The sequence below is a fragment of the Pteropus vampyrus genome, unplaced genomic scaffold, assembly GCF_000151845.1.
Source record: "Pteropus vampyrus isolate Shadow unplaced genomic scaffold, Pvam_2.0 Scaffold49, whole genome shotgun sequence".
NCBI classification, from domain to species: Eukaryota; Metazoa; Chordata; class Mammalia; order Chiroptera; family Pteropodidae; genus Pteropus; species Pteropus vampyrus.
The window spans coordinates 58,744-73,680 of NW_011888830.1; the positions used below are offsets into that span (position 1 = coordinate 58,744).

Below are 14,937 nucleotides of genomic sequence, written 5' to 3' on the forward strand. Positions count from 1 at the left end.
TTTGTGTTTTATCTGTTGCCTTAAGAACAACAGATGCTTCATAGGACAGGACTTTTCTTTGTTCTTGCTGTACTTTATGTTCCAGTGACTATTGCTGTCTAACAAACCAGCAACCGGTTTATTATGCCCGCAGATCCGATCCCATGGGTAGGGGATTCGGAAAGAGCACGGTTGGATGGGATCTCCCTGGGGGTCTTCAGGTGGTTGCAATCAGATTTCGGCTGGGGCTTCTGTCAGACGAAGGGCTAGACACCCAAGCTAGCTCACTTGCAGGGCTGGCCGTTGATGCTGGCCGTTGATGCTGGCCGTTGGCCGAGCTGAGCTTGTTTCTCACGCAGCGGGCCGACCTGTGGTCTCAATAGCGTGGCAGGGGTCTCAAGGTCATCTGAAGGAGAGAATGTTTTATGAGAACCACGCGGGACCTGCGTGGCCTTTTCTCACCTAGACGCGGAAGTCACGTATTGACACATTTGTCGTGTGATTGGTTGTGTGTTACCAGCCTGTCCGCGAATTTCAAGGGGAGCGGAACTAGATTTTGTCTTTCATTGTGGTGGTGGGGGGTGGAGTGTCTTAAAAATTTGAGCATATGTTGAATACTACCACAATCCATCTTCTGACCAAAAATTATATATGTCCTCCCACATGCAGAATACATTTGCCCTAACTGAGGCCCTCCCCCAAATTATGTCGTATTCTGGTTTATTTCTTAGGCTCAGGCTTGAAGTCCAAAATTTTGTTATTTAAGCCAAGGCTGGGTGTGTTCGAGGCCCCTCACGGTGGGTCCGAATACCCATGAACTGAGCTGCTGCATCGTCCACCCGCCACCCATCGTGAGACAGTGGACAGGCGCAGGACAGCCACTGTAGATGTCCCCATCCAGAAAGGAGGAGATAGAGAACACCTCTCCATCTGTGGTCCGAGCCATTCCAAAACCTAGCAACCTGACACCAGTTCCTTGATTCAAATTCAGCCCTACTTCTGGGGAGCTGCTCTCCATGGCTCTGGCCTCTGACCTTTGGGTTCTGGGTTGCACCCTTTGAGTCGTCCGTCTGAAAGGAAACTGACTTAGCAGTTGAATGAGTAGCCTTCTGCATCTGCTTCCCGCTTATAAAAGGCTGAGGGTCCAAAGGCCTCTCTTCATTTTGTTCTGGTCTGTCATTCTTTTAAAAGTGTCACGGGCTTCTCGTGCTTTAATTTACAATCCACTCCACTTGGCAAAAGCCACCCACAAATCTCCTGCAGATAAGCTTTCCTCTTCCCTGGGCTCCTGCTGAGGCTGCTGTGGGGCAAAGATTCTCAGAGGCGGGATCGGTTAGAGAGGATATGCAGGGCACATCCTTCGGTAGCTTAGAGGGCCTTTTGTCTGATTGGAAAGGTCAAAGAGGCAGCACCTAGATCTTTCTGACGTCCTAACGAAGGGTCAACGTGGCCAGTGAGGTTTGACTTTCTCTGTCCTGAGACTCTTACTTAATATGCAAATCCTTTGCCTCCTGGAGATGCTGGGGTAAAGTGTGGCTTTATTTTTTAATCTAGAAAGCACTGGCTGGGTTTATATAGTCCCTAACTTGCACTCAAAACCTGAGCAGCTCATTCTTTAAGCGCTCCTCTCTCATTTTGTTATAGTCAGTGGGGAGAAGCCAGCACTTTCAGCTCTCTGCCCAGAAATCTTTTTAGTTAGATCGTCAAGTTCATTAGATACGTTTTCTATTTTCCACATTATTCCTGGCAGCAGTTTTATCAACGTCCCTCTACTACATAACAGGGACCTCCTTTTCTAAATCCTTTTCTTTATTTGAAAATGAAGAAATCATTAAAATACTGTTTCTTTATTTTTCTTCGAGGCCTCACCAGCAGCCTCCTGGAGGCCATCTGGCTTCTGCTAACAGTCTCCTCAGGGCCTTTCCACCTGGTCGTCATGCGGGAGCCTTGAGTTTTAGGTTTTTGTTACAACAGCCCTCCATTTTCGGATACCGAATTTCTGTTCTAAGTTTTTATTGCTGTGTAACAAACCATCACAAACCTAGTGACATAAAACAACTACCACTTTATGTGCTTGCAGATTCTGTGGGTAAGGAAGTTGGGGGACAGTTTCTCACCTAGGGCTTTTTGTGCAGGTGCAGTCAGATGTTGCCTTGGGGAGTCTTCTGCAGACTTGACTTAGCTCATGGTCCAAGAGGGCTCCCTCCCGCGGTCGCTGGCTGGTGCCAGCTGCTGCCTGGAAGTTGAGCTGCACTGTCTACCAGCCTGGTGGTCTCGGGGCAGTCAGACCTGTTACATGACTCCTGGCTTTCTCCAGGGGTGAGCATCCCAAAGGAGCCAGGTGGAAACTGCATGGCCTTTTGTGACCTAGCCTTAAAGTCACAGAGTGTCACTTCTTCTGTGTTAAGAGCAAACCGATAAGATTTGCTCAGATTCAAGGGGGAGGGGAAGAGACCTCACTTCTTGTTGGGAGAAGTATCGAAGAATTATCAGACATGTTTTGAAACTGGAGTAGTGTCTGGCCAAGGGAGAACCTCACAATGTAATTGCAAGAAGTAGGCATGCCCACCTCTTATTATATCTGATTGTTAGTCTTTGGGCGATACCGCGTGTCCCCAGTAATAACAAGTTATGGTTTAAGGAGCTTCGTGTATTTATAATGTATTTTTGTAAAATAGGGACACAGTACTTCACATCGTATACCTTCTATTCCAAATGAATTAGAGAATCCCCCCCGCCAAGTCATAAACAGAGGGAAAAGTATAAAAGGATATTTATATAATTTTAGAATAAGGAGGGCCTTTCAAAGCAAGATGTAAAAGCCAGGAAGCCACAAGAGAAAATTTTTAAATAGTAGACTCCATAAAAATTTAAAATGTCTCTGCAGGAAAAGATATCATAAATACAGCTGAAAGCTAAAGAAATAAACTGGGTAAAGTATTTGTAATCTAAATAATAGATAACAAACTAGGCAAAGTAATCTAACCATAAAGTAGTATTTCATAGGTCTATTGCAAAGATTAAATGAGATTAAAGTTCCCAAAGTAAAAATATCTAATAAACAATAGTTTCTATCCATGCTAATATAAAGAGTACCTACAAATCCATTTTTTTAAAATATGGCTAACAGAAAAAGGCTATGAATGAACAAATCGTGAAAAATATAAATGGTCAATAAACACATGAAAACATGTGTAGCCTCACTTGTGATTAAATAAAGAAAAGTCGAATCTGCAGTGAGATTTTTTTTTCTACCTGTAAAACTGTCGGGGATGAAAAAGAAAGGTAATATTTCAGTCTGGCAGAGAAGTGGGGAAACTGACGTTTTTCTTTGCTCGTCTTTGTCCTTCATAGGCAAAGGTGTTTTTTCCCCCGCTCTGGCTTCTTTCAGGATTTTTTGTCTTTGTTTTTCTATAGTTTGAAAATGATATGCCTAGGTGTCGTTTTTTAGGGCATTTATCGTGCTCGATGTTTTCTGAGCTTCCTGGATCTGTGGTTTCGTGTGTAACACGAATTGGGGGAAATTCTCAGTTATTATGGCGTCAAATATTTCTTCAGCTCCTCCTCTCTTTCTTCTTCTTCGGGAATGCCCATTACGTGTGTGTCGCACCTTTCGTAGGTGTCCCATGGTCCTCGGATAGTCTGTTCTGTTCTGTTCTCTTCGCTTTTCAGTTTGGGGGGGTTTCTGTGAAGGTTCCCCTGGCTATATCTTCAAGATCAGAAGTTCTTTCTGTAGCCATGCCCAGTCTTCTAATAAGCCCATCTAAAGCATTCTTCATTTCTGTTAGTGTTTTTCATCTCTGTCATTTTTTCCCTTAGGATTTCCACCTCTCTGTTAACATTGCCCGGCTGTTCTTCATGCTGTCTGTTTTGTCCGTTTGAGCCCTTAGCATATGAGTCATGGTTGTTTGAAATTCCCATCCTGATAATTCCAGCATCCCTGCCATGTCTGCTTCCGATGCTTGCTCTGTCTCTTCCAGCTGTGTTTTTGGCCTTTTGGTATGCCTTGTAATTTTTCTCCTGATAGCCAGATGTAATAAACTGGGTAAAAGGAACTGCTGAAAATCGGTTTTTAGTGATGTGGTGGTGAGGTGTGGGGGATTGGGAAACACTCTATAGTCCTGTGACCAGGCCCCAGTCTTTTAGTGAGCCCGGGCCCCTGGACCGTGAACTCACCAGGATGTCTCCGTTTTCTCCTCCCCACTGTAGGTAGGACAGGACGGCGAGAATGGGCTGGAGTCGGGTGTCCCGAGGTCAGTCAGGCCCCCGGCAGGTCAGGCCCTGGGGGCCTCATTTCTCCCGAGGGCAGACATCCTTAGGAAGAACAGAGTTCTCTGGTGTGTTTCAAAATGATTCCCCCTCACGGTAAAACTCACAAAAATGTGGGAGAGCCCTGGAGTGTTTGATGCTCAGACTTGTCCCCGTGTACCCTCCAGCACTTGGTCAGTTACAGTGGTTTTCCTAGCTGGGCACCAGTTCCTGTGGTGGTTTCAGCTGGTGACCGTCTGCTCTGGGGAGCAGTGACTCCCTGCATTCACCTCTCTGTCTCTCCCAGCTGAGGGTAGCAGTTTGTCCTGTGTCACTGCCGCTCTTACAGACCCAGGAAGAACTGTTGATTTCTCAGTCTGTTCGGACGGCATGATGACTTCCAAGCTCCTTACCTGCAGAAACGGAGACTGTGACTTACTGTTGGTGGAATGGAAATAGATCTAACATTTATTAAAGCAGTCTTAATTATCTACTAAAACTAAAACTCTGCACGCCCTTTGACCTAGCATGTCCACCTTTGGATGTGCTAGCATGAATGAACAAGGATGTAAGTACCAGAATATGTTCTGGCAGCTGCATTTCTAATATAGGAGTGAAGTAGACGTATTTACACATATGGGATGCTCTCCAGCTGTTAAAAAGAAACGAGGTAGCGCAATATATCCTTGGGAAGAAGTCCAAGACATGTTGTGAAATGGAAGGAGGAAAAAGACAAGTTTCAGTATGTTTAAGAATCAGTTTTTGTTTAAAACTTACTCATAGTAAGAACGAAGGCATGCTTAGAGAAGACAGACAATTTCGGAAGAATATATTCTGGAACAACTATTGTGTCTTATGTGATGAATACGTATTTGAGAATTAGGTAACAATTCAAGAAAGAACAGGTGAAGACCAACAGGGCTAATTGAGAACAGTGAGATGCAACTGGTCATTTCCATCACTTTTCCCGACGTCAGGCAATAACGAGATAATAACCTCTGACTCTGAATTTTAATTGACCTTCTGGGGACATTACAGTAGGATAGGCCCAAATAAATGGAAAATTTAAATCTCTTTGTGCCTCATTTGCTTTCAGAAGAGGACACGCAGAAGATGACAAAGGTTCCAAACAGAAGTGTTTTACCAAAAAAATGTTTTCCTCATTTGGAGTTTTTTTCATTGTTAATCCGTCTAGGAAAAGTCTATATCAGGAAAAATGTACCCCTCTGCAGAAAAGCAGTTTCTTTGGTTCTGTCATGTCCAGATTAGTGGTTTGTTGTACTCAAAGATGTTTCTAATGAATTTTCTTTGATAACGTGTATCACTCCCTTAAAAGGCTAAATAGAGCAGTGGCGTTGTGGTAACTGTGAAAGCTGTTTCCCTTCTGTTGTGAAATACAGTTTATATCTACAATTTTCCTGCTCAGATGACTTCTCAGCACCCTGCGGGATGAAGAGTATAGACTGATATTCTTCTGAGTTACTCGTCCTGTTAACTTCCTAATCCGACTAAATTTCATTTCCCACTTACCTCCTCACACTACACCAAGCCATTCTTAGACGTCAGCAGAGTGTCTGAGAGTTGAACTCAATTCTGACACTGTCTGCCCAGAGATGGCATCAGATCCCACAGGTTATGCCTTCGGACATAAGTCACAAGTCCAGATTTTAACCCGTAATTCGGACAGACGGGCTGTAAATCAGATTCCCAAGACCTTCTCCAAGGGTTCCGTTAATTTGCTGAGAGCAGCTCACAGACTCTGGAAACATTCTACTTACTAGATTACCAGTTTATGCTAAGAGTATCCACCTCAGGAACATTCAGGGCGAAGAGATGCATAGGCCAAGGTGTGGGGAGGGGCTAGAGCTTCTCTTTTCTCTCCAGACGTGCCAGCACCTCCACGTGTTCACCAACCCAGAAGTTCTCCAAACCCTGTCCTTATGGGTTTCTATAGGGGCTTCTTTGCATAGGCACGACTAGTTAAATCACAGGCCATTCTCCTGCCCCTCTCTCCTCCCTGGACGTTGGGGGTGGCACTGAAAATTCCAACCCTCTAATCACATGACTGGCTCCACTGGCAACCAGCACCATCCCTAGGTGCTTTCCAAAAGTCCCTCATTAACACAAGAGACACATTTAAGCTGTCATCATTCAGGAAAGTCCAAAGGTTTTAGGAGCTGTTGAGTCAGGAACCATCAATGAAAAACCAAGTATATGTGAAAAATAATATATTTTGGTCATCTGAATGATCAAATATACATGTTTCTTATAAATCACAAGATAACACATCCTAACATAGTTTTTTTCTCCTACTTGTAACGTGTGTTGTTCTAAATGATCCATTTTATATAACGATCTGTTTTGTTTTACCCCCTGTGAATTTCCTAACAGAAGTGCCAGAGGGGACTTGGGTGCCAAAAAGAAAAAGAAGAAACAGAAGAGAAAAAAGGAGAAACCAAATTCTGGAGGCACCAAGTCAGACTCTGCATCTGATTCCCAGGAGATTAAGATTCAGCAGCCTTCAAAAGTGAGAGCCCTGTTTCATTTCAGCCTGTGTAGCTGCTCATGCATGTGAGCTCAGCGCCCTGTCGGATCAGAGGTGTAGTTAGGGTTTGGTCGTGACTGTGCCGATAGTAATCGGAGGGTATTTGCAGCCTTCCTAAAACTGACACAGGCACCCAGGTAACTAAGACGTACACGCTGTGCTTTTGTATGTATGAGGAGACCGCCTGCATTTTTCCCATTTCTCAGCAAATTAAGTTTATAGATTGTAGTCGTAGAACAGACTCTCAATGTGAGCGGTTAGGTTTTGTTTTTTGAAGTTACACTAAATATTTGATGACTTTTAGTTCGGAAGATATTCACGTTTTAATTTTTCTGGGTGTCTGTCTAATTATCTGAATAGCACAACACCATCTGGCAGCAGATTTCAGCAGGAGCAGCCACAGGTAAGTCTTACGTTGACTTTGAATCGGACCAGTCTTCGGTGGCCGTTCTTTATTCCCTTGCCAAGGGTGGGAAATCGCTCCTAATGTTCCCCCTGAAGACACGTTTTTGACTAAAGCAGAGGTTGTCAGGCTGGGCCTCGTGCTGGCAGATCAGTACATCCGGTGGTACAGATGGCAGGTGCCCCCGTCTGTAGAGCCAACCCCAGTCACCCCAGCTGTGAACAGAGGCCGTGCGTGCCAGACTCGGGGAAGCACAGAGCCTTCTTGACGCAAGACACTCACAGTAACGAGGAGCAGAATTAGCTGTCATGGACTAGAGCTATTTTCATGCTCGCGGCGTGTGGTGTAGTGGGAAGGGCTCGGGAGGCGAGTGGGGAGCCCGGGCACCGAGGCTCTCAAGCTCGGCCTTCGCCCAAGGTCCTGCCCATCCTTAAGCCCATTTCCTCATCTACGAAACGGGGACGATGCCTTGTCCCCGACTCACGGGGCCGTTGTGAGGTTACAGGTAGATCCTTGTTATTAAGTGGCTTCTATGTTATTAAGCACTCTGCCTCCATGGCAGGGATGCTCATTATGCAAGTTTTGTGGGGTTTATTATTTTTTTTTCTTGTACGGAGTTTGCGTATACGCACAAAGTGAATCTTGCAGGTAGTTTTGTTGTTGTTGCCTATTTTACATGTAAGGACCAGGAATCACTGAGAAGGAAAATTGCTTGCCCCAGTTTTCCCCTGACCGCCTTTATGGGGTGAGAAGAAAATGGAGTCTTCCTCCCTAGTTTTTCACCTTGGTTCTCAGGTAATAAATATTCTATCCACTGGACCTAATTTCCAAGGTAACGCATATAAGGTACAGCATAAGCTTGCAAGATTTGTTTTTTCCATTTCTAAACATTGCTTCATCAGATAAATTCGGGGTCACTTATATGCAGTTGTGACTCTCTCCTTATGGCTTCTGTCATCACCATCAGCTCCTACCATCTCTGTACCCCTAGTGATTTCGAGGCCTTCTCCTATTTCTGGTCACTTAGAAGAAACTAGAGCCAGCCAAAGCTGGAGGAACTGTTAGCATGATATGGTAGAGAAATTCTTTTCTTTTTAAATTAAGAATAAGTCAAAATTGTTTTACTATGGGTTCTTCTTCACTGCGTGTTTTAAAACTCAGCTCCTTTTTTTTCTAATTTATTTTTTTGAGCTGATACCAGCTCTAGATAACCCCGTAAATTATAGTGGACTGTGTTTAGAGAATATTCTGTTGTACACTCAAGAACCACAATAAAATGATATTTATCTAGATTCTCGTAGACTTCTTAGTGGTAGAGGAGTTAGACTTTTCTTCCTAGTAAGTATTAAATTTGCATTAATAAGTATTAGATTTGCAAAATAGGGGGCGAAGTGTACAACCGATGTACTTCACAAGGAGAAGAGAGAGAGGAAAAGAAAAATGTCTGACTCCTACACAGGAGTAGAATAGTGGGAAGCTAACGCGGGGTTGGTACCCGCTCGCTTCTCCTAACGCTAATTCATTTCTCCCCAGGTGGTCCTACTACAGCAGGTGGATGGATAGGTTTAAGGATTTATCGTAGCTGAGTTTTCCTGACTGCTCTGTCACCGTGGATTTGAAAATGATGCTTTAAGAAGGCAGGGGGATATAAATAATTCATAAATGGCGATTTCACATAAACACCGCTGGTCAACCCGGTGAGGCTCATTAGTTAGGTCGAGTAGAAAGCACGCTGAGCAGTTCTCTGTGGAGTCGGGACAGCACTGGCTTCCTTGGAACAAAGATGCTCGTTCCCGTTTCTTACAGGATAGTTTGCGTTTGATATATGAGTGTTGAACAGTTTGCATTTGATATATTAGTGTTGGGGGCTTTAACTCCTTTCAGGAAAGAAGAATTACCATGACACATTCACCGTAGACACTGCAGGTGTATTTTTTGTAAGAGTGGGTTCTGCTTTGCCCTCGTTAAGATAAATGGATGCACACTCACGCATCATTAGCTGGAATATGCTTAGTTCCCATTCGAGGTGTAAGGCTCCTAACAGATTGTGTTGTCCGGGGTTCAAACGGATGCAAATTTCTCTTTGCTAGAAACCAGTTGCTTTTATATTGGAGGTTCAAAAGAGACCCAAACAGGAGAAATCAAAAAACACGATGAATTAGAACAGCAAAGTATTTTGTTAAATTAGTCATATGTGTAATTGAGATGTGAGCCTTGCGATTTAGATTTTAATCAAAATGTAAGAGCTTACGAGAATTGGGGCAGTCCTGGGTGATGCTTTAGGCTTACAAGGGGAGACATTAAGACTTGAAGCTACCTCTGGTTAGACTCCCGCACTTCGTTTCCTTGAATCATTGTGGTGGCAAGAATCTTAAGGGAACCCAGTTAGTGAAGGAACCACGGGACGGTCTGTACGAAATAAACCCCGTTTTGTACTGTGTCAAACAAGTAAGCTCCGGGTTGAAGGCTTTGCTGCAGACCACACACATCGTGGTCAAAGTTGAGCAGATGTCCAGAGCTGCTGTTTGTAAATCACCAAGGGTCCCTGGTCCCTTTCCTTGGTCTTTATGGCTTGTTGACATGCAGGAAGCCTAAGGGCTCTGAAATTCCTTCCAGCCACTTCTGAGCTATAGTAAAGAGCCAGTCTTCACAGGGCATCAGAATTCAAAAACTAATCAACAATTTTGCATATTGAAAAAACCTATCGATTTCCATATTCAGTCCCAGGTACTACTCATTTCCAGGATAGTCTCATTTTCCACATAGCATGACGTTATTTGAGGGATTTCCCCCCACCACCCCCCCAAAAAAGCTGGGTAATCTTCAGAAATAACGAACGTTGGCTTTGAGGAGAGAATTTTAGAATTTAAAGGTACATCAATTTTATAGGCTGAGAATATGTTTTACTTAAAAAAGGAGGTTAGCCTCCAACGTTGAGTTGGGGAGAACAGGCTAGGAGTGGTGCCCAGGATCTGATTGACAGAGGAAACGGCCCATCCTTGTGGGAAGGTTTGTTTCTGGAGGACCATCAGAGCAGGAGGAGAGGGCAGGGTGGTGTGGGAGGAAGGCGCCCTTACAGGCTTCCTTTCTTGATCCACTTCCTTCCCAGCTCAGTGCTGAATGCAGATTTCTTTCCTTCTCTCTCTCTCTCTCTCTCTCGCTCTCTCTCTCTCTCTCTCTCTTTTTCTCTCTCTCCTTAACAAGCTAAACATTCCCCTCTCTGCCTCGATTCCATTCTAGAAGTTATTTCCTTTGTCCCCACATTGCTACTGCAGAGCATTAACCCTAACAGTGACACCAGGGCTAGTGGCTGGCTGGCTGCTGCTGTGTGACGATGGTGCATGCCTTGCATGTCACTCCCTTTTGCTGCTCCGCCCACATGACTGATGGTCAGGACCCTTTGCAGATGGGTGGGAAACCGAAGCAGAGGGTGGTTCGATTTCCTTTAGATTTCTCAAACTGTCAGAGCCCCAGTGAGACTGTAGAGCTATCGTAGTCTTTAACACGATATGTCCGCTCGTATTTTAACACGTGAGCGTACGTGAGCCCGAGGCCCTGGCCAGGCTTGGAGGAGGGCTGTGTGTGTTCCGGCTGCCGTCCCCGTGGCAGAGGCACGCGTCTCTGCCCCGGGTTCTGGAGCGGCGGCGGGCTCGTCATGGTTTGTGTCTGTGTGTCTTTGCTGTCATAGAATCCTGCCATTCCAATGCAGAAGCTGCAGGATATCCAGAGGGCAGTGGAGCTGCTGTCCGCGTGCCAGGGCCCCGCCAGGAACATCGATGAGGCTGCCAAACACAGATACCAGTTTTGGGACACACAGCCGGTACCCAAACTAAGTAAGCTCCTTTGCCTCCCCCACCCCAGCAAAGCCGCGTTATCAACAAACAAACAAACAAACAAAAAACCACACAAAACACACTTTACTTATAGAACTCATACCGCAGATTAGAAATTTACGCAAAATACTTTTCTTCTTAAAATATAAATATTGAGTAGTGACGGTGGCTTTCAGTAATAAGAATTTTAGTTTCCCCACACTTGAAACATTGACGTTTTAAAAGTACCTATAAAATAGGGAGTCTCCTCCACCCGCTACTTCTTGGTTCTGAGCTTAATGGAGTGGTTTTTCCTATACGCAGATTTTTAGCAGTCACACATCTTAGTTATTCCGAAAGACGCGGATAATTTGCCCTGTTCGGTCTTACTGACGTGGGAACGTTCATGCTGTTGAACAGGAGGGTTCTGAACACGCACCAGTGGTGTCGAGTATATCACGAGTGCAATGACATTTCCGGGGTAATAAGGGAACAGGGACCCCTCGGGAAGAAGGCAGCCAGGGCTGAGGGGCACTCAGGAGCCTTCGGAATAGGCTTTGCCTGCTCCGTCACTTCGGTTCCCATAAAGGTCAGTTGACTATTCCTCTTTCACGTTATACAAAAAAGGAGGACAATGTAAATAAACATCACATGAATGTTTGTACGTGTATTACGAGCTCAACCTGCTGTTTGGTATCATGTTTACCTGAGGAAAGATTGCCCTATGATTATTTCTATGTTTTTCTTTCTTGATTGTTCGGGTTCCCGAATCTGTGTCATCTAAAGGATTAATTGCCATCCCAAAGTCTTAATTGCCCAGTTATGTACAAATAATCAGTTTTATCCCATATAAATCAGGGCACAGTCCTTCTCTGTGCCTTCGATAATGGTTTTCAAACTTTTTTCGGAGTCACTGCTTGTCTCCTACCCATGAGCTTCAGACTGTGAAAGAGGAAAGAAAGAAATTTTCCTCCCTGCCTTTTCTTTTAGGCTCTAGAAGCGTATTTGATCGTGCAGGAAGACTCTCTAGAGTGAATTGACAGGATTTTAAGTGATACTGGATTGAGTGACCATTAGCTAAAATGATGTATTTCATTGATCTGAATGTATTGAGTTCAGCTGAATGCTGCTTGGCAAACTGCTGGTGGCTTTTAGATCACCTCCTGGTGTGGAGAAAGCCAGCCCCAGGGCACCTATCCCTAGCACACCTCTTTGGGAAGATAGCCGGTTACTCACCACGCTTCGTCCCCTCCCCTAAATCCAGTCCCTAGAACCCCTTGTGTGGAAGAGAGGGGGCCAGACGTAGGGGAGAGTGTGTGAAAGTTAGGGAGACTGTGCCTCTCTGTTTCTCTCCGGAGCCACGTTCCAGTTTGGTCTATACACGCCCAGCTGTTTGCAGCTTCTTGAACGGCATGATGCCCTGATGTTGTGTGAACAACCAAGCCCTAAACCAAGGTCTAAAGGGGCTCTCAGGGAACAGCTGGGAACCTGGCCACTTGGGCTGACACAAGGAAGCCTAAGGTGTTCCTATGGTGATGCGGTGCTAGAGTGGAGATAAGACAAAGGAAAAAAAGATTAGAAAGAAGAGAAAAGAAATCCCTTGGAGCTAGTACAAACCCTGTGACTTCCACCTGGAAGATGGCTGAGATGGTAGGACCTTGTACCTGAGTGTCATTAATACAGCAAACACTTGAGTTCTCCCCTTCTGGTCTTATTTGTTTATTTGCTCATTTTTTTGTTTTGTTTCATTTTGTTTACATATAATCGACATACGTTATATTAATCTCAAGTGTACAACATAACGATTCGATGTAAGTCTGTATTGCACAGTGATCACCACAGTAAGTCTAGTTAACATCCACCATCTCACGTAATTACAGAATTTTTTACTTATAATGAGAACTTTCAAGATAGACTCATAGCAACTTTCAAATCTGCAATACAGTATTATTAACTATATTCTCTATCCTGTACATGACACCCCAGGGCTTAATTTATCTTCCCATCCCTGGGAGTTTGCATCTTTCGACCCCTTTACCCATTTCTCCATCCCCCACCTCCCGCCTCTGATACCCAGTCTATTCTCTGTAGCTAGGAGTTCTGTTTTTATTATTTTTTTATTTTTAGATTCCACATATAAGTGAGATCATACGGTATTTGTCTGACTTATTTCACTTAGCGTAATGCTCCCAAGGTCCACTCATATCGTCACAAATGGCAGGATCTCTTTTTTAGGGCTGAATAATATTTAGGAGATATTTGTCGAGCATCTATTATTAAATGCCAGGCTCTGGGGTACACACCCGGGAGACAGTGCTGGGAAAGTAGGGTGAGTGGCGGCCTCATGGGGTCGGGTTGGGGTGGGGTGGATGAGGGAGGATGTACTCCAGGTAGGAAAAGCTTAGTCAGGGAAAGACGTGCGTAAGCTTATGCCTGAAAACACTGGAGCGACCAGCCCCGGGAAACGTGTGGAGGGGGCATGGGGGGCTTGCAAGTAGAGGGGAGCCCCAGATGGCCCTGAGCCAGGCCAGCCTGAGGGCGGCCAGTGTGGCTAAGCCTGAGGAGCAGGGCGGGCAGGTGCCGAGGGTGGGTGGCCAGGCAAGCAGCGACCGCGTCAGGAGCTGGAATTTCCTCCCAGCCACCTCCGGGAGCCTTGGAGAAGGAGTCGGAAAAGGACACCTTAGTGGCACCCTCTAGAGACAGTGATGACGCGAACTGCACAGCCAGCGGTCCGGGTGGGGAGACGCACCGTCCTGAAATTAATTTCAGGTTTTGCTGGGAGGTGTCAGAGGCCCCCGCCGCCCTGCCCCTCACCCCTAATTTGCAGAGTAAAAAGAGCACGTCTCTAAGGCTGCCCTGGGGCCAGCATCGTCCCGGGCGGTGCTGCACCATCATCGGCCTGTAATCCCCGGCTGGGACAGAGCGGAGCCATCACTGCCGTTTCATTAAACACGTTATCGTCGGATGACAGAGGATTTCTCCTCGTATTGGTGAAAGAGCAGTTATTCTCCGCCACCGCCCAGCTGCCCTTTTCACTTGAGAGGCAGCCGAAGCAATGCCCTACGTAATGCCATGTGTTAAAAGCTCACGGGCCGTTCGCATCGCCCGCGCGCTTCGCCATCCCGCGTCCTCTGTCTCCCTCCCTCTGCCCCCGTCCAGATGAAGTCGTGACGTCTCACGGCGCAATCGAGGCGGACAAGGACCACGTGCGCCAGGAGCCCTACTCGCTGCCGCAGGGCTTTACGTGGGACACGCTAGACCTGGGGAGCACCGAGGTGGTGAGTCCGCGCCCCGCACCCCGCGCCCCGCGCCGCGCACGGTCCGCGGGCTCCCCGCGCAGCGACGCCGCCTCTCTGCCCCCGCAGCTCCGCGAGCTCTACACGCTGCTGAACGAGAACTACGTGGAGGACGACGGCAACATGTTCCGCTTCGACTACTCGCCCGAGTTCCTGCTCTGGTGGGTCCCGCCGGCCGCGGGTGTCCGCCTGTCCCCGCGTCCCCGTCCCTACCCCCCACCCCCCACGCGCTCACTGGCGCCTCTTTTCCTTACCTACGTTGACTTCAGGGCTCTGCGTCCCCCGGGCTGGCTCCTTCAGTGGCACTGCGGGGTCAGAGTGTCTTCGAACAGAAAACTGGTAGGGTTCATCAGCGCCATCCCAGCAAACATTCGGATTTACGACAGGTGCGTAATTGAAACGTGCCAGTGCCCGGTTTGATGCGTTGCTTTTCCGAGAATTGCAGTTGTTATAACAGAAGCTTTTGAAAAATGACTTAATGCCGCTTATTGATAGTGGGGGGTGGGTGTCGTGTGTTGGGGTGGGGGGTAGGGGTGTATGGGAACTCTGCACCTTCTGCTTAGTTTTGCTGTAAACCTAAAACTGTCCTAAAATATGTTTGTTTAATTTTTTAAATGTTGGTCTCTGGACAACAAAAAAAGCACAGTTCTCTCT

General features: G+C 46.2%; 1 protein-coding gene across 10 annotated transcripts in view; it reads left to right on the top strand.

Annotated features, from left to right (window-relative positions):
- The first annotated feature begins 4,057 nt into the window (after window positions 1–4,057).
- Window positions 4,058–14,937, top strand: part of NMT2 (N-myristoyltransferase 2) — a 32,035-nt gene continuing 21,155 nt past the window's right edge. For 2 of the 10 annotated variants that reach the window (XM_023530320.1, XM_023530321.1), the window contains exons 1-7: window positions 4,362–5,491; window positions 6,619–6,754; window positions 7,133–7,175; window positions 10,864–11,008; window positions 14,147–14,265; window positions 14,353–14,444; window positions 14,553–14,669. In XM_023530320.1, the coding sequence (XP_023386088.1) occupies window positions 5,284–5,491; window positions 6,619–6,754; window positions 7,133–7,175; window positions 10,864–11,008; window positions 14,147–14,265; window positions 14,353–14,444; window positions 14,553–14,669 (860 nt within the window). In that variant the 5' untranslated portion in view covers window positions 4,362–5,283. The other 8 variants (XR_002780188.1, XM_023530319.1, XM_011359586.2 and 5 more) reach the window with 7 other exon arrangements.